At 36.8% G+C, this 20647-nt stretch overlaps 1 protein-coding gene across 4 annotated transcripts in view; it reads left to right on the forward strand.

Annotated features, from left to right (window-relative positions):
* Nucleotides 1-20647, forward strand: part of CADM2 (cell adhesion molecule 2) — a 619460-nt gene that overhangs the window by 475393 nt on the left and 123420 nt on the right. For all 4 annotated transcript variants that reach the window (XM_071756013.1, XM_071756028.1, XM_071756019.1 and 1 more), the window contains 3 exons: nt 5882-6034; nt 8409-8546; nt 16227-16397. In XM_071756013.1, the coding sequence (XP_071612114.1) occupies nt 5882-6034; nt 8409-8546; nt 16227-16397 (462 nt within the window). The remainder of the gene's footprint in view (nt 1-5881; nt 6035-8408; nt 8547-16226; nt 16398-20647) is intronic.

The raw sequence follows: 20647 nt of genomic DNA on the forward strand, positions 1-20647 counted from the left end.
ATCTGGCTTTCTGACCTTTGGGCTGCATTGGAGTCAGGACCAGCTAATAAGAGCAGAAGCCACATTTTCACAGACACAATTCTAAGCAGCTCATTTCCAGTGAAAAGAAAAAATGGCCTCACCACATGCAGAAATAGAAATAGCAAACCTTATTACTAAATATCCAAACTGCCACCCTAGCCTTTTAATCCCTCCTTGTACAAAAGTAATAAAATTGCCTGACTGGAAATTAGAGGGGAAGAAAAAGAATTTGCTTTCTACATACAAATAATCGATCGATTTTAAAATACTAGGAGTTCAGATACCATAGAACCTACTAGATAGGTAAGGCTTTACTAGAATAACTATATCATCTGTAAATGGGCAAGCTGTTAATACACCAACAGACAAATGAGTACATTATTTCTTTAAAGAAAATTGAAATGTCTTGAAAAAGAGTATGAAGGCTGAGATGAGTAGACACAAAACCACAGTAATAGGTTTGGGGCTTTTTCCCATTTACTCCCTTTCTTTTTTTATTTTCCCTGGTGGCGGTCTGTGAGCTGACAGATTTGATGCACAACTGTTGGCAAATGCTGTAGATTGTCCCTGTAGGCATGTTGGTATATTGAATTAATCAGGAACAAAGCAAAAAGCCTTCTGTAGTGTATCTAAGCATGTGTGTATATATATATATATATGTATATAAAAGTATATGTAAGAAACAAAATATAAATCCCTTGAAATCTATTTTGGATTAGATGATGATTCTGCATTCAGAAGCTTGGAATCTGAAATTCAGAGGGATTTTTTCAGTTTCATAAGTATTAAATTTTTGGGATCTTAGCTTGACCTCTAGAGTAGCAGAAATCTTCTTGGTTCCAACTACTGGTTACATTATTCCCATGATACAGGGAACAACTCTAACATAAGGAAGAAAATTTTGTTGTGTGAATCCCAGGATAGAAGCGTATGTCAAGTTAGTATTGTCAAAACATGCAAATTACTCTAGAGGATTCAGGGGTTCTGTTTGTTTTTTACCTATTTTTCAAATGTATGACACCAAATGCTAGTAAGATGCAGTCATTTACAGAAATAAGATTAGGGATGCTACTCTGTTTTCCACTTAGTATGAAATGTGGATTTTTACCCAGAACAGTGTGAGTTTCTAAGTTTCTTTGATATAATACCTATTGCAAGATTTCACTACGTTCCTACACATGATCGTTATATTGTTTTGAGCAAAAAATGTAGCTTTTTATGATTGTGAGTGAAGAGACCAGTTTATTGCAGTGTTCATAATCTCAAAAATTTCTAATTAATGTGGCTGAAATACATTGCTCTTTTACTCCTGTTCTGCAAATTGCCAAGGTTGCTTGTTTCTGTATCAGAAAGCTTTCAGAAAGGAAATCTTCTCCATGGAAAAAAGAATGAAAAATAAAGTAAACTGTGTCTGCTTAGCAATAAGTATTTTATGTATAGTTATTTCATACTTTGCAAATTAACTGCATCATATATGCCTGGAAATTACACAAGGCTGAAATAATATACTAGGTTATATTGAAATTTACTGTGCGATTGTATTTCTTGTTGCATTTTATACTTTTTAAGTGCTTACAACATAAGAACCTGGGGAGGAGGTGTCAGTGGTGATTTTCTTTACAGTTACAGTTTTCACACAGTCTTATTTCCCAGAAGTCAAATACATATTCTGCTTGTTTACTCTCACTGCATCACGAAAAATGTAGTTATGCAAACTAATGGTAAGGTAACAATTCAGGAACGTAGGTGAAAAACCCCAGGAAGAGGCCAAAAAGTTCTGATTAAGTTCTAACAACATGAAATGGAAAAATGGGGACGCTTCCAGAGAAGGTGGGCTAGGAAACCATGACAGTCAAGTGAGGATGGAGCTTGTAGAATTTTTAAGGACAAAGCTTTCTTTTCTCTGTTCTCCTACGCTGTCTCTTCTCTACCACAAAACAACTAATAAAGAGTACTCAGAAACTACCTATGGAATACAAATGGAGCTATTAGTACTACCTTCTTAAGGAGTGAGGGAATAAATACTGTCACCCGAATACAACACAGCAGCTGTGTTTCAGTACAAGGCACTTACTTGAAAGAGGAGCCTGGGGTTTCCCATTTTCTTTTGTTGGGAATTATTTACTGTCATTTGCACTGAGCTATGCATGGGCATTTCAGTACATAGGAAATCTGTTTATGAGTGTGTACCAAACTCCATATTCATGCAGAATGTCTCCATATATTTTCTACTTTTTGTTGTCAGCTATTAATTAAACAAGAGAGAACATTTTGTATTTTACTTTATGATGCTTTATTTAAACTACTGTGGTGGAACCTTGAGTTAGCTTAATCCTTGTGGTAAAATTGCCTTGCTTGGGGCAATTCTGACTTCAAAGAAAGAAAGATCAAGAAGTAAGTTTTCAAAGCTCGTGTCCTTTAAATAGAGAAGAGTGAACCAGATGAGATCCCTTTATAAACAAGTGGAACTGAGATCTGCTAGAAGGATAAAATACAGAGTACAGTAAATAACTTTCCTTCCCATCCACCTGAGGAGAATGTGTTCTCCTTTAAGCTTTTGCTTGCTAGTTAATACCTTTCAGTAGCTGGCTTCTGTTCAGGCTCCACAAGCTTCTTTACTCCATCTGCCAGGCTTGGCAAGGGCTTACTCTCTGCCATGCATTGATGCTCCACTCAGCCTCTTACCCGGAGACTGCAAGCTTGCTAGAAGTGCCTCTGGCATCTCCAATGCCACATTTGCTCCCAGAGGATTCCTCCGGACCAGGATGCAGGAGCCAGGACTAGGATGCAAGGCAGACACGTTTTCTCTCATCCAACTTTACTGTTTTAGCAAAATATACCTAACACAGAAAATGGAAACAAACCAGCTCTGGCCTCTATCACAGGTATAAATTTAATAGAAGGAACTGGTGTCTTTCTAAAGAGATACAGATAAGCATATTGTCAGAGATGTAGGAATAAAGTTTGAGAAAAAGGTTCTAAAAAGACTCCATGTGGGTGCTAGCCTTGTCTGAGCAATAGCAGTAGTTTTGGTTTGTTTGCAAATCTACATAGACAGGAATGCTTACAGATGTTTAGGTTTGAAATCACTGGCACAGATAATAATTGCATTTAGACTTAAAACTTAAAGAAATGCTTCTGACAGATTTCCTGCAAAGAAGGATTATGTGGATTATGTTGGTGCTACTTGCAGGTTTTTTTGCAGGGCTCTTTCTTTTTTCCTGTTCTTTCAATAAAAACTCAGACCAGGTTTCTGAAACGCAGAATATCTGATCTCGGCTCTTGATCACTTGTTTTTGCCGATTTTCCAGAAAACTGGCTGAGCTAAGGTTTCTATGTCATACAAAGGTTAAAAAAGATGTGCAGGGGAGGAAATCAGAGAGGGTAGCAATAGAGATGTAGTTGAGGAAGGTAGTGTGTTTTTTAGGTTTGTTTTTTTTCTACCAGTAGGATTGAAATGGTGTGATGTTGGCATCTTCTGTAGACCATTTCTGCTCTAGTTGAGTTCATTACAGTTCTTTTCAGTGCATGAAATTCTTCACATTGCCCCATCTATAGGAAAAATATTTCAACAGCTACATAATTCTTTATCATGAAGCAGTAGCAATTGAAAATTTTAGCAAAATAAAATATGATGTAAGGTGATGTACTGCATTATATTTTTAAAGAAATTCTGATTGGGGGGAGGCAAAAATCACCACTTTCAAATTATGGGGTGCTAAGGGTTTCTTTGTGTTTCCTGTACTGTTCTCCAAATTACATGTATGGGTGTGGTGATTGTCAAACATTTGAAAGCCCTTGATCATTTTGAAATTTATTTTGTTTTTAAAGGTCACTAATGTGAAATAAAATACCATTCTTATGTCTGCTCAGTTTTCATCTGACTAGAATTGAATAGCTGAGGCATGAATTCTGCTTCCTCAAAAGATAGCAGCAGCTTCGTTTTTTTGAGGACTTTTGGCTTTGGTAAAACCACAGTCATCAGCTTTGCCTGCTGTTCTGGGTTGGTAGAAGCTTGCTTCTATGGACTTTTTGTTTTCTTGAGCTTGTTTTCCTTGGCTGTTATGTTAGCATATTTGTATAAGCATAGCTTTTAATTTCGTGGCTTTTGTTTTGATTGCCTGTTTGCTTTAGCATTGCACCTATTTTCCGTGTGCACTTTATATTATATGCTACATCATTGTTTATTTATTGCTGTTCTTGCCAGAAGGTGTCTCAGTTATGTTTGGAATGTGTCTGTTATGCACAATCTCAGGCACTTTGCTGTGCCTTGGAGCATCTCATGGCATGCTTATATGGTAGGTCTGCCTAAGCTGTCACTTTTCAGGCGTCAGACCTTGCAGAGAATAAGTCAAGCTTTAGCTGGCCTACCCTGAAATAACCAATAAATTCATCTTGAGATTGCTGCAAAAAAACACTGAGTGGCAGCCTTAAAAGACAACAAATTCAAGTGACATTTCTGCTGAATCTTCATTGCAGCTGCTTATTTTGATGTAAATCTTCCTGCATTGACAACACTTGGAGAGCCTTACAGTGGAGTAGAAACATCTAGTTTTAGTAGCAAAAGAACCACAGTAAAGCTCATTTTTATCACTGGAAGACACAAATTTTAGGAGAAACAAATACAAGACCCTTTGAGGACTTCAGAAGGAGATGAATGAGAACATTAATACAGACTTGAGCATCTCGGTTCTTCTCACAAATCAAAGCAAATCTCTCCCAGTAATTACAGTTTCTCCTCCCATTTTCCTTTTGACTTTCAGAGGCTTACTGTAAAATGAGACTTACTGAATATTCAAATACTTCCAGGTCAAAGTTTTTAATTTAGAGGTATACAGCAAAACTTTCTGAGTTATATAGGCTTTTGTATTGTTTACTTAGGACAAGGAAATGCTGCCTAATCAATGTTTTTACTGCTTCTTCTTACTTATTTCTGATACTTGTATTCCTGTGCTGTAGAAAGTGTCAATTAATATGTGTAGTTTTCTGAAACAGCTTTACTCCAGAGAAATGCAATGTTTTCTGGGAATGTTCTTGACATTTATAAATAGAAAATGTGGGTTAATCTAAATATAAGCTTTAAATTATTTAAATTTTTAAAGCATCAGCTAAAGTGACTTTTTGGATTGAAGCAGATCTCCCTCCTACTCTTCCCTCAGTGGTTTCATGCAAAAAAAAAATATTATTAGGAAGTATTTTCTGATAGAGAATGAGATCTTTAGTCATGATTTAAAAAAAATAAAGCCACTAAAAACTTTAAGTGTATTACATTTTCAAGTGGAAGTGAAAATTTCAATATATTCGTAATAAGAAATACCCTTACAATACTCAAGAAATCTGATATTCCAGTTCAATATGTGTAGTAATAGATGTGAAAAAAGTCTGTAGGCAAACTATACAATGTTAGACTTCGCAACTGAAAATGCAGTTTGCTAGTAGGTGAAAGAGGATTCTCAATATTTGCCCACGTTTATTAAAAATATTATTAAAAATATTATTTTATTAAAAAATAATTTTAGAAAGGACCTATTTTAGGTATTGAGCAAAGCTGCTAGGGAGCAGAAATCATAGTCAATGTTATTTTTTTTTTTCAAAGGAAGATCAAAGGTAACTAAAATCCCTTATATTATAGGTTTATGTGCATTGTAAGTCACTCAGTACACTATCCATAAACTTGGTGCACTCCTGTGTTTTATTTCATAGAGAGAAAAAACTGCTATGCCTAAAGACAACAGTGCCGATATTCCTGTGTTCTAGGGTGTGATTTCACTATCCTACCTTATAGAACCTCTTGTATGATATGCCATGCTTTGTCAGCGTTCCGATTCCTACCTTGTAACATGAATTTTTTGTTTTTCAGCTCTGAGGGACAACAGAATTGAGCTGGTCCGAGCTTCGTGGCATGAACTGAGTATCAGTGTCAGTGATGTGTCTCTGTCGGATGAAGGGCAGTACACCTGCTCTTTATTTACAATGCCTGTCAAAACTTCCAAGGCTTTTCTTACAGTTCTCGGTAAGTATAAATAGCTGAGCCAAGAGGAACAAGTGTTAAACTTCTTAGGCTTTGGCAAAAATTGTGATAAGAATGAACTTTTCTGATGCTTGGAAGAAGATACATGAAAATGTCAGATCTTGTTTTCCTGTAGTTGATTGTTTGTATTTCTGTACTGAAATATAACATGCCTTTTTTCATTTGTACTGTGGCAGGGTAATGAATTAGGGAGCACGCAAATATGAGGGCTCCATAAAATGGGCATAACCTCTACATCCCAAGCACCAGAAGTGTGAAGAAGGGGCATGTGTTCATCTCCTAACAATGTATTGTATAGGGCAAAGGGGAGAAAATCAGAAAGCATGAAATCAAGCGGGCCTCAGGGCTTTGTCATTTTTCCTCAGCTGTGCATCGTCTTGGCTCATTCTGCTTTCCTTTTTGGCTGTAATGTGCATATTTTCACTGGGTTTGCTGCTTCATTTATGCTCTAGCCTCTAAATGCTCTGCTGTTTTCCCCAAAGGTTAAAGATACACATAGAAAAGCAATAGATTTTGAGAGATGCCCACAAAATAAAGTTTCTGCTCGAAGCTTTATATGGTTCTATGAATGTCAGTAGCCCAATCAGCTGAAATTGCTATAGTTCATTGAAACACACCTGCGTACCTAAGAGATTTTATTGTTTTAGAGATTGATTTTTATTCTTTTCTCCCATTTCTGTCCCTGAACTTGGCTTTTTCTTTCTTTTTGTTTTATTTTTATATGTAGACAGGAAGACAGTGGAATTCAATAGGACTAATGTAAGATGTTCTCTGTGCCAGTAATAGTCACATTAATCCAGCCAGGGAATTGGTTTTGTGCATAGGAATGAAATACATCTCCCTTTCAGTCCTTCTGAGACGGTTTTACAAAAATCTTCACAAGTTTGCTGTTAAGGACAAAACAATATCCAATCAAAGCAGAATATTCTGGAATAACAACTGCCTATGGTTAATTTTCTTTTCTACAGGGGGGCTTCTCATGATCTAAACAATAGAAACCAGTTATATCTTTTCAATGGCAGACACAGAAAAGTCCTTTTAGTTTTATCTTCTTTGGGGGGGAGGGCTTAATGCAATTCTCTGAGCATCAGCTACTTACCTCCCAAGGAAGAAAGCTGCGAGGTTGAAGATGCCTTTTTCATTTTATATTTGTAGTTTTCCATTTCAAAATTACATTACAAACCCTTGGAATACTTTCTGTCTGAGAAGGGGATATTTTCCATTGAAATTTATTACATGTTTTAATCAGATAAACTATGTTTTCATGTACTAATAATCTCTTTATTGACTGGTGTGTTATGGATTTAAGTGTCAAGGTATTATAGTAGACATTTTCTGTCCTCTAAGAGGAGTAGATTTATTACAGAAAGGTACTATGTGGTAAGTACTGCTGCTTGTTTTTTATGTACATGATCTGTCATTTTGGAAAAAAAAAGTAAACAAACCATTGTGAAATACAGGGCACAGGATCAATTACTGTGACTGATCCCTTTATGTAGCCACTAAATATGAATGCATCAGAGGGCTGCAGAGGCAAGTTATGATAATGACATTTTCAGGGATTTAAAACTGCAGTCATTAGTATAACTTATAAACTTATAAAACTGGCTAAAATTATAAATTATTTCTTTGGTTTTGGAAGTCAAATGGATTTGTAGATGTAGGGATCAAATTTTTCCAAATTCTCTTAATTTTTAATTTTTAAAAAAAGTCTTATATGGTTCACTAAAAACCAGCTAAAAACCAAATTTCTAAACCAAATTCTAAAAACCAAATTTAGAATTATGTGTGTAGTATGTCATGATCATACAAAGAACTCGGATTCAGCTAAAGAATGTGTCAAAGACACTGGAATTATGATTATGCCTGTAAGTTTTTTACTTGTGTATTCTCTGAAGCGAAAATAACTGATATTTATTTTCATCCCTCCTTTCCTATGGATTTGTATCCAAACTGGCTTTTTGTTGCCAGCAACTTTTTATTTTCACAACTGTACTTCTAATATACTTTGACACCCTGCTTGCTGTGCAGACCAGTTTAAACCTTATAGTATCAGGTCAAACTAGATGGGTGTGTGGAATATATGTAAAAATTTTTTTAAAATACAGCCTATTTTCCTTAGAAAACTAGATTAATTTCTGTTTTCTTTAATTCCTTAGAATCAATTACAGTTCAGATTGACAGTTTATTTGCAGTAGGAAGCAGGATTCACTGACATTCAATTTTGATAGAAGGCAAAGAACTCATTATTCGGTTTCCAGAATGTAGAGCATATAAAGAAGTGAACTTTAAGTTGGTCATATATTTGTGGCAGTAGCTGACACTATGAGAGACATTTTGCTTGTTTGCCTGTTAGGTGTTCCTGAGAAACCACAAATTACTGGATTTACCTCACCAGTGATGGAGGGAGAAAGGATGCAGCTAACTTGCAAGACATCTGGTAGTAAACCAGCAGCTGATATCAGATGGTTCAAGAATGACAAAGAAGTTAAAGGTATTTAAAAGGACTTTGATATAATTTTGTCCGATTGCCAGAATTTTACATTATTTAGAATTATTTCTAAATATTATTCTGTTATTAGATTACTTCTAAAATTATTCTATATTTCATTTTTGTTTGTAAAGTTTCTCATGTTTAATTGTTAAATGAGTCAGTGATACTACAAAGGTAATTAATGGATTGTAAACTCTTTTCAGCATAATAAGCTGAACTGTGAGAGAGCGCTGCGGAGCCTGCTCTGGTGGGGAAGAGTTGGGATGTAGGGATTGAAGGAGTCTTGGTTGGGAAACTGAGAACCTGCAGCTGAGGGTACAGAGTGTACAGTGAGGAGCAAGGGAAAGGTGAACTTCAAAGGGGATTCACAGGGACAGGGGAGGTGGAAAAAGTCTCCTGTAACTGAAAAATCATCTGGTGACTAAAACAAAGGTGAAAGGGAGGAATGTAAGACTGGTATCTGAGAATGCAGAAAGGCAACTAGGAAATCTAAAGCCTCCTTGGAATTAAACCTAGCAAGAGAGGTTAAGGACAAATTTTTCAAATACATAGCAGATAAAACTAAAACTGGGGTAAGTGTAAGCCCACTGCTGAATGAGGTGGGTGCCATGGTGAAAGAGGATACAAAAAAGGCAGAATTGCTAAACACCTTCTTTGTCCCTGTGTATATTGCTGGAGGATGTCCTCAGGAGCCCCAGGCCCCTAAGGCAGCTGAGGAAGTCAGGGTAAAGGATGAGTTTGCCTGGGTTGATGAGGGCTGGGTTAAAGATCAGTTAATGAGGCTGGACATCCATAAATCCATGGGTCCTGATGGGGTGCATCCATGGGTGCTGAGGGAACTGGAGGATGTCATTGCTAGGCTGCTCACTATCATTTTTGGTAAATCGCTGGGAACAGGAGAGGTGCCTGAGGACTGGAGAAAAGCAAATTTAACTCCAGCCTTCAAGAAAGGCGGGAAAGAGGACCCAGGTAACTAGAAACTGGTCAGCCTCACCTCTATCCCTGGAAAGATGATGGAACAACTCATTCTTGATTCTGTCTTCTCAGGGGCAGTCAACATGTCTTTCTTAAGGGGAAGTCATGTGTGACCAACCTGATAGCCTTCTATGAGTATGTAACAAGGTGGATGGACTATGGCAGAGCAGTGGACATAGTCTATCTTGATTTCAGGAAGGCATTTGACACCATCTCCCACAGTATCCTTGGAGCGAAACTGAAGGAGTGTGGCCTGGATGATTGTGCAGTGGAGGTCAATCAGGAGGTGGTTGAAGGACAGAAGCCAGAGAGTTGTAGCCAATGGGATGGAGTCCTGTTGGAAGTCTGTTTCTGGTAGGGTCCCTCAAGGGTCAGGGACCCCTGATTCAATATATTTATTGATAAACTGGATGAGGGAGGAGAGTGTACTATCAGCAAGTTTGCTGATGGCACAAAGCTGGGAGGAGTGGCTGACACCCCAGAAGGCTGTGCTGCCATTCAGAGGGACCTGGACGGACTGGAGAGTTGGGCAGGGAGAAATTGAATGTATTACAACAAGGGCAAACATAGTCTTGCATCTGGGAAAGAACAGCTCCAGGTACCAGTATAGGTTGGGGACTGAGCTGTTGGAGAGCAGCATAGGGGAAAGGGAGCTGGGGGTGCTGGTGGATGGAAGGATGACCATGAGCCAACAATGTGCCCTTGTGGCCAAGAAGGCCAGTGGCATCCTGGGGTGCATTAGAAGGGGGGTGGCTGATAGATTGAGAGAGGTTCTCCTCCCCCTCTACTCTACCCTGGACAATATGGAATATTGTGTCCAGTTCTGGGCCCCTCAGTTCGAGAAGGACTGGAAACTGCTTGAAAGAGTCCAGTACAGAGTGACCAAGATGATGAAGGGAGTGGAACGTCTCCATTATGAGGAAAGGCTGAGGGAGCTGGGGCTCTTCAGCTTGGAGGAGAATGAGGGGTGACCTCCTCAATGTTTATAAATATGTAAGGGGTGAGTGCCAGGAGGACAGAGTCAAGCTTTTCTCAGGAGTGACTAACGATAGGACAAGGGGCAATGGTTATAAACTGGAGCATAGGTTGTTCCGTATAAATATTAGGAGAAAATGTTTTCACGGTGAGGATGACAGTAAGTTGTTTTTTTTTAGCTCAAAAAGCTCCCTCAAACAAACTTACTGGCACAGACTGCACAGGGAGGCTGTGGAGTCTCCTTGCCTGGAGATATTCAAAACCCACCTGGACACATTCCTGTGTGACCTGCTGTAGGTGACCCTGCTCTGACAGGGGGGTTGGACTGTAAGAGATTCCTATAACAGAAAGCTCAGTCACATCTGCCACAGCTGAGATGACCATTGTAGAGTATATGAATGAAAATGTTAAGGTATTGATATTATTCATTTCACCTTTATTCATTCTGCTATAAGACCAGATGAATAAATGATTCAAAATCCACCTTTTCTGTGTAAACATTTTTTAAAAAAACCCACAACTTTTATCTGCTTTGTCTCACATTTGTCTGATGTTTTGGAATTTTTAGCTCAAAAAGCTCCCTCAAGCAAACTTACAGCATTAATTAGAGGATCCATTAATCTTACTTTACTATTCTCCACCACAATTTAATATAGACAACACGAGCAGTAATATAAAATAGGTAAATAAAGGAGATTACAGTTGATTTTCCAAGATACACAGCCTATTCTAGAAGCCTCTCTCTGTTTCTGATGAGACAAAGCATAGTGTTGAAGAAAACAGGAATTTTAGGCTTGAATAATTCAAAATGTTTTTGAACTCTTGTAACAAGTATTGAAATTGAGGAAACAATACCAGTTTGAGGAGACTGCTGAAACAAAACTAGCACCCCACGAAATGTAATTAAAAAGACGACTTTAACACGTATGACACAGACTGGATGAATATATATGTATTGAACACATGTAAAGATTGACAGTCACACTAAGCCGTGTCAATACTTAAGGAGAATCACTGGTAGAGTTGGTCTAACAAGACAACACATCTGAAAATATGTAATTTTAAAAATTATATTTGCCTTGCTTTCAGTTGACATATAATTGAAACCAAGCAAGAAGTTTTATATTTGACTCTTTAATTAATTCTCATCTCAACAGTTCCTAAATGGATGCTTTTTAAAAAAGGGAGTGGGGAAGGAACAAAGAAGATGTGTGAAAAAGAATAGTAAAGGGAAAAATAGAGACAAAACCAGAAATTAGGAGAAATTACTGAGTACATTCATTTCAGTTTAGTTTTCTAGGTCTTCTGAAGAGCACATTGCCATTTCACAAAGGTTAGAAATAAAATAACCTAACCAGCTTTCAGGGGTATCAGCAGAAGTTACATTAGCTTTGTGCACTGTAAAAGGTGAAATGATAAATCTAGAGAAAATAGATATGAAATTATATGCTAATGCAGCTGACATTAAAGGTTAGGAGTTCGTCTGTCTAGCACCAGTAAATCCAATTGTGTTACAGTGTATTATACCTAGTGCAAAAGAATATAAATGATGCATGAGTTCACAGTTGCACCAAAGGGGAAAAAGCCAGTCTAAAATTGTAGCTCCATTGCTATTACTCAAAAAAGGAATCATCATCTAGTATAGGAATACTATTTGATAGGCTAAGTGTTAGTAATGAGAGAAACTGAATGTGAAGCACTGAGTACCTTACCTTTTATTTAAGTGTTCTGTCTCATGTTGTTCTCTGTCTGCACCAAATTAACAGAGCAATCTGCAGTTTCGCATCCTGGTGACAGTTCTGAAAATTATTAAAAGCAAAAATATGGGAGAAGCTTAATACATTTTTGTAAAGCCAAAATACTCTGCTTAAAAAAAAATACATACAAAAAGAATTTTAGGTTTTAGGAATATATTTTAATGGATTTTCTCCCACACAAACCCTAGCAAAATTTGGCTTCAGTGATAAAAAAAGATAATAGGAATTAATTTTGTTGCAACAGACTAAGGCCTTTTGATTTAGTTTATGTATGTTTAGTATAAACAAACCAGTCATAGAGGTACTGAACATTTTGTCTTGATACACCTTTAAAAATGAACTATTTTTAGATAACAAGACAATGTCGTGGCAGAAAATGATTTTAAATGTAAAAAATATATAATTGTCTTGTAAACCAGCAAAACTGCATTTTTAAAAGATGAATCTTTCTGTCTAGATGTTGTATGTATGGGTTTTTATAAATAGTTAACAATGAACAGTGAATGATACGAAATTCTATCATTTATATTGATTATTTTCATTATCAAACATATATACCTATGAGATATTAACTATTATTAGTTAATGTGAGCATATATATATGTGCACTTATCTGATTGTCATATAAGCAGTCCCAGAGTTGCCCCTTAGGAATCATATGGCCCAACCTCTATTCAAAGGTTAAATCAGGTTGCTAAAAGGTCTCCAGTTCAATTTTGGAAACTCTTAAAAGACAGAGATTCCATACTCTCTCTGGGCTAGGTGCTTCAGTATTTGAAAGCCCTTAATGTTGAGAATTTTCATTATATGTAAATATTTCATGATGCAAAACCTTGCTGTAATCTATGTGCATTGCCTCAACTTTTGCTGTAAGCCTGAATGGGCTCTGACTTCTTCTCTATGACCATGCACTGGTTACTTGAAGACAGCAAGCAGCTTGTCCTGGTTTTAGTCTTCTCTTCCTGATCAAACCCAACTATTTTAAGTTCTCGTTGTACTTCGTATGTTCCAGCCACTGACCATCTGTCCAGCTTTTGGCTGAACCCCTTGAGTTTCTTGACAACTTCTTTGTACTGGAAAAATAAAAACTGGGTCCAGTCCTCTGGATACAGCCATGCAAGTGCTGAGTAGAGAAGAAGTCACTTTTCCTGGCTTGCTGGTTATGCTGTTGTTAATGCGGGACAGTCAGGTTTTAGTTTTCAACCCTGTAAAGGCACACTGACTAACATTTAACCTATTCCCAAGATCCACAGTTCCTTCTCTATAAAGCTACTTTCTACCTAGTCAAACCCTAACCTGTTTGTTTCTAGTTGTTTCCAGAGAAAATGCCTCTGTATTGGATCTTCTTTTATTTTTTTTTTTCCAAATGGTAACTAGGAGAGAGGAGTAGCAAGGAAATAAATGAAAGAATGGACTAGTATAGAAATATTTTAAAATTCTGTAAAAAAACTGGATAGATATTCTGAATGGGATCCCATATTCAATATCTGATCTTCACTGCTCTTAACATCCAGGTGGGTTTATATTCAGTTAGCATATAGCACAACCACACCTTCATTTTTCTATGAAGAAAAATCTAAGAAAATACAGATGATAAAATGGACAAGTATTTCTGTTGATGAGGATGTCAACAATTTATAGAATAACATCACCATCTTTTTTTAATAGAGATAATTAAATCTAAGTGCTGAACTCTTCCAAGCAATAGATGTCTAGAGAAAAGGTTCTAAAAATCCATTTAGGAAATAAACTGCTTTTGTTTTTCTAAAGGTTAGCATCCACAACCTCTCACTGAAATTAAATTGTTGTTTTCAGGAGACGTCTGTCTTCTCCCTGAAGTGAGTAAGCAAAGGGATGTGTACATTATTTATAAGCAGAAGGCTTTCTATATAGGTGCTTATTATTAAAATTGGAAACCGAACTCTCAGAACAAAATCTCATGTATTTGCTTTAAATATTAGTGAAGACAATTGTTGTTTGATTATAAGGGCTCTAGCCCTTGTCAATATATCTCTCACCTGCTGATCCCTAAATATTAATAGTCACCGTGACAGAAATTGAAATCTCTTAAAGCTTAGCAACCAACCAGCAGTAAATGGCTTGTATGCAAGAAATAAAGATTTCCTAGAGAAAAATGGAAATCAAATAACTATGTGGTGTCTTCATCTATCTGGGGACAACAAAAAAGTACACCTGTATGATTTCAGCAGTATTTTTAGTCTAAAAAGATGTAGCTTAAGCCATTTAAGATTTGCTTGCTAAAACTGCGGTTTCATGGAAATTTTATTTAGGTCACCTTCTTCTCTAAGGGGATTTACTGTATTTCGTAAAACTGAAAACTCTCATATTTTCTTTTTTTTTTTTTTAGGACATAGAGGACATGCAATTTTAGTGTAATTTAATATATATATGTTTATATATTTATATATGTCCTCTAAAGAATTCCTTCTAACAAATCAATATAACAAGCTTACTAATTTCTGAAATAAGTTAAATTCAGGAAGTAGTAGTATAAGTAGTTGGAAGCCAAGTAAAACAATTCTAAAGTATGTGAAAGAAGATCTCATGTTGCAGTTAATATGTTAAAACTTTTTAGAATGAATGCTCAGCCTTTTGGATCTTCAGTTCTGATCTAATGTGTGTGTCCTTTCTGAATCTGAACCTTAACCCTGAACTGAGTTGAATACTTCTTAAGCATAGCTGTAGGCTCCCTGTGCTCTAATACTGGGCTGAAAACTGTCAAAGAGATTTTTTACTGAATCTGCACAAAAGCAGTAGGCCAGTTTAGCATGATATAAAGCAGTGAGTAGAAAGTGTCTTTGAAGTAATTTTTTTTTCCAGTCTTCCTGGGACTTGTCTGTAGAGTCCAATAAATACTATGATGTGCTCTGTTCACAGTAGTATATTACCATTGATATATATATATATATATATATATATATATATACATGTATATATATATATATATATGTACTGATATATATATATCAGTACATATGCCTCCAGCTCTGGAGCCCTCAGTACAGGAAGGACATGGACCTGATGGAGCAGTTCCAGAGGAGGGCCATAAAAATGATCAGGGGGCTGGAGCACCTCTCCTACAAAGGCTGAGAGATGAGGTTGTTCAGCTTGGGGAGACCTATTAGCGACCTCCCAGTACCTTTAGGGGGCCTATGGTAAAGCTGGAGAGGGACTGTTTGCAAGGTCCTGTAGTGATAGGATGAGGGGCAATGGTTTTAAATTAGAGCAGATTTAGATGGCATGTTAGGAGATAATCCCTGGAGATACTCAAGGTGAGACTTGACAAGGCTCTGAGTAATCTGATCTAGTTGAGGATGTCCCTTCTTACTGCAGGGGGAGTTGGACTAGATGACCTTTAGAGGTCCCTTTCAACCCAAACCATTCTATGATTCTGTGATTGTATATATTTTGGCTTAGTTTGATACATAAATCAGTATAATTCTAGCAAAACAACAGAGTAAGGAATGAGTAAACTAAGCAGAACATGAATGAGACTATATGTGTGCAACCTTTAGTTCACATGGTTTCAGTAATATCCCTGTATTTCACAACTATAAAATATTTTAAACATGGTCTTGGAAAATTTAATATTTAGTGACACTGTGATCACTTAAAGGAAGAGAAGGTTGGAAGATACCACATTTTTCTGATGAACTGCAGAGAAAGTTTATGTCAAATTTGGACCTAAACATACAGAAAGTAATGATGAAAGGAGTTTCCCTGTTGCTACAGTATCATTTAACTAATTTTGAAATTTTCAATATATATCTCCTGCTTTGACAGCTGGAGCAAACTGAGGAATAACTACAGTCCAATTAATTTTTTTTTAGACAGATTAAAACATATATGAAAGGTGTGTTTTTTCAAAAAGTGTGATGGAATATTTTGCTGTCTAATGCTCAACTACTTTTCCTAAAAATAGTGGTAATAAATTGTTTACTTTTTCTTTCAGATGTTAAATATTTAAAAGAAGAAGATGCAAATCGTAAAACATTCACAGTCAGCAGCACACTGGATTTCCTAGCAGATCGCAATGATGATGGTGCAGTTGTAAGTTGCAGAGTAGATCATGAGTCCCTAAACTCTACACCTCAGATAGCAATGCAGGTTCTAGAAATACACTGTAAGTAACATGTTATATGTACTCACTTTTGTAGTTTTGTATTGTTTCAAAAATTCTGTTGTGGAAAAATGATACAAATATATGGTATTATGCAGATAGATCACATCTTCTGTTTAGCCAGCATCTCTGGTTTGTATTTGGCTGGGGTTTATTTTTTGTTTTTTACAGGAGTAAATCCGAAACATACCATGACAGCTTTACTACCGAAAACAATGAGACTTAATTTTTTTTTTGTTAAGGTTGCTTCAAGAAATGGTAGAGAGGAAATGAATTTGTTTGTATTGTTTATCATTGTAGCATTGCAAAAGAGTTCTGAAAAAACAGGGTTCACAGTTTTCCTTGAAAATCCCAAAAAATTTAAAACAAGGGAATGAAGAAGCAAATTTTGCAGCAGACTGCCACAGTAGCTTTGAATCTTGCTGATGAAACTCTTTGTAATACTGTTAGTAACACAGCTCCAGGAAGTAAAACCCTTTAGAATTATTTTTTGTTATACAGGATGTTAATGTTAATCTAGATAATCAAAACTTTTTTTTTTTTTTTTTTTTTTTGTATCTTTAGATACTGAGTTATTTTTTTCAAATAGGATTTCTGTAAACTTGATATTTTTGCTCATTGTATTGTTTCAGTGTTGAATGCACCTGCCTTTGTGCCCTGCTCCAAAGTCATGATGTCTTTGAGTCAGCTTTTTTTTCACTTACAAACTGTGAGATACTCAGGAGAATGCCTTTCACCACCAGATGACATTTTCATATTCACTTGCATTATACTCACCATTCTTTAGGGTACAGCTGTTTGAATTTCTGCAGAACACCTGTGCTTTTGATTGCCAGCTGGCAAACACAGACATCTGCAAAATAGGCAGACCAAGTAAAGAGAAGAGACCTTTCATGGATCTGTTTCTAGGGTAGGTAAAATCAAAGGCCCTAGGTCCCATTATAAAGCAGATAAGCTTGTCTGTTAAGGAGATACCATGTCAAGGACTGTTGGCATATAAAACTTGTTTCTAAACAGGGATATTTCTGTGTGCATCTAAGGCTCGTAGCACTCATAAAATGCACCAATGGTGAAAGCACTTCATGCGTAAAAGCTGACAGCACTGCTAAAAATGCCATCTGAAAAAAAGTCTGAAAATTAGGAGGATGTGGATTAGCATGCACAAGTAATATGTACTGGAAATAACTCTTTTCTAAAACATTCTACACGTCCTTTTACTGAAGTAGATCAAAGCCTTTCTTCACTGAATTGCTATGGAAGCACCTGCCTCCCCTAGCATGTTCTAATGACATCTGTAGTAGAAATGAATCCTTAAGAGCTTTATTTCCTTTAATTCTAAATCCCACAGTCATCAGCCACTGATGTGGCCTATGCATTCCCTTCAAATTGGTTGCTTTTCCTTCAGCTCCCTGTTCAAGATATTGGCACTATAGTAGATGAACTGAATTGTGTAGATGCACACATAAACAGGATTGGCTACACAAGGTTTGAACTTTGTCACAGTAGCTGCAGTCTAATGTGATTCAAGGTAAAGGCAGGTCTGGTTTGCACGAGCACCAGAAGATCGTAAGGCAAAGCATCCTTGCTGTGGCCTCTCATAAATAAAGCTTACTGAATACTTGTTTCCCTCCCATTTGCATCCTAGGTAGCAAGATGCTACTTTGCTAAATAGCTGTAGGGTGCACCTTCCCCTATGCCTGTTGCTTCATGTTTCAAACAAGACTCTTCTCTCTTCTGTGCAGTCAGCAAAGTTCTCTAACTGCACAGGCCAACTAGGGTTACTAATGTGCTTTATGTTGCTTCCCCCCCAAGACTGCCAGCGTATCAAGAATCACAATGTACAAATATTTATTCTCTGTTGTTGCTGGTTGCTCTTAATTTTCCACCAATCAATTTGCCACTCTCCAGCATGAGTATAGTCATTATGCATGGAAAGATAAGTAAGAAATATGCCCAAAGAAGCTCAAGTTTAGAAGAAAGGGTGAAAATATAATTTAAAATGACGGAGAAAGCAATATTTTATTACTGGTGACAAGGAGACTAAGAACAGGCTATTACTGTCCTCCTTACCGCTTACATCTCCATGGTCTACATTCTCATAAGTCTAATACTGGCCATGTTTCTAAAGGAAACTTCATAAAATGTAAGGAGATTCAGGGAACTACTCAAGAGAGCCTTGAACTAAAAAGAGGATGAAATCCTAAAGAAAATCCTAGAGAAATCCTAAAGACTATGAATGGAGTACATAGCACTGGAGCAGGGCCCCTTGATTTTATTCTCCTGGTGCTGCTCACCATCCTCCTGGGTTTTGCTGCTGTCACTGGAACTTGCTGGGTTTTTTCCATCAATCCATAAGACTTCAAAAGTATAAGAAACATCCTATTTGTATTAATGAGAGGCAGTCACAGGACCCAATGTGAGCTGACCCAATATATTCTCAATGCCACCTGACAGCAGTTCAAAAATAGTGCTGACAAAACAGATGAATTATGGTACCCCATGAGAAAAGTCAGGAAAATTTGTTAATCTGACATCCTGTAGGCTCCAAAATCACAAGCAAGTAGTGTGGCATTGCTCCATAGGGCACTTGTTCTGAATGTCCCAGGGGTATTTCATCAGAGCAGAGAGCTATGGGAGAATGATAAGTGAATCCCTTACAATGGTCAAACAGAACAGCATAAATGAGCATTTGTTTGGGAGAGAATGAATGCACAGTGATTAGGCATGACCCACTGGAACTGCACTTGATTTTTAAACACCTTTGTAAAATCTAAAGAATTTTATCTGTGGTACACAGATGTTCCTTACAAATCATCAGCGTATCATCACAGGTTAGAGAAACAGTACAATAATAAATAGCCATTTCTACCCTGTATAATTAGGCTTGAAAGTAAAGGAAGTCTTTTTTGTTTCAAGCAAATAGCTCCTGAAAATGGACAAAGCTTTCGTGGCTTCATCAAAAACAAAAACACACAAACAAACAAACAAAATAAAACCACACACAAAAAGACAAGCCCAAAACCACAAATAAACGAAAAATCAAACAAAAAAACCCCCCAAAAATCCTAAAAAGCCCCAAAACCAACCAACCAAAAATACAAAGAAATATATATATAAAAAAAAGGGAAAACAACAAAACAGTAGGAATTACAGGACTGTTTTTGCATCCAGTGGATGATAGGTAGAGAAAAAGGAAAGCAACACAATGGTTGGAATGACAGATTTTTATTTATGCTTATTGAAAGAGAATAAAATTAAATCTGTCCTAGACAATGAGACTGTATGAAACAGATATTTGTAATGAGTCCATAGGGAGATGTAGATAGAGGTGCTTATGAGTCCACACAGCTGCTTTTATCATCAACTTTACTAGGGAGTAAACTTGAGAAAACAAAAGCTCAAAAGCCAGTAATGCCATTTAGCAGCAATATCAATATGGGATATATTTTATTCCCTCTTCTTCCCCTTTCACAAATCTTAGCTTTTATTAGTGTGATAGAGCAATCAAATCAGCTTTCCCCAATAGAATTACAGTCCATGAAATGAAGCTGAGGACTAAAATTTTAGGATAAAAAGGTTTTATTTTCTTCTGGTATATATGTGTGTCTGTTATAAAGAGAATGCCTTCATCCTTCTGCTACTCTTTTTTTTTTCCTTTTTTTTTTTTTTTTCCTCCTTTAATGCTTATGTCCAGAAGTAAAGATTACCCATATTAATTGTAGCTTAGCCAAAAGAAGGATATCTTGACAGACACCATGACCAGTCCTTGTTTACACCAGGATTTGCAGACTTCAGTTATTAAAATGATAGGATGCTGTTGGAGTAAGTATACACTACCCCACTCCAGACTGTGGGATAATTAACTTGTCCAATCTTTGGGGCATTATTTATCACTACTTTATGTTATGTCCTATCTGTGCGACCTGTGTGGTGCTCTGTGCACTGCGGGGCAGCCCAGTTGCCCAGGTCTTTCTGTTGTGCTGAAAGGTTTGGCTGTAATTTAGTTTCTGCTCGGCCAGCAGAGGTTTGTGGTAGCATGACACTGCTTGCTGAGTTGATTTTTCCTCTGACCCTTACTGTCAACAGTAAACCTAGAATAGACTTGGATCCCCCATGGCTTTACTCTCAAGTTTGCTTGTCAGCCTGGCTGCCACTGATTATTAGCAAGTGCTTCTTGTAAGTGGTAAATACAAATCTCAAAGGGCTATTTTGTTTCATTGTTTACTTCTGCCTTCAAAGTAAACTAAGAATGT

This window comes from Heliangelus exortis, chromosome 1, assembly GCF_036169615.1.
Source record: "Heliangelus exortis chromosome 1, bHelExo1.hap1, whole genome shotgun sequence".
NCBI lineage: Eukaryota > Metazoa > Chordata > Aves > Apodiformes > Trochilidae > Heliangelus > Heliangelus exortis.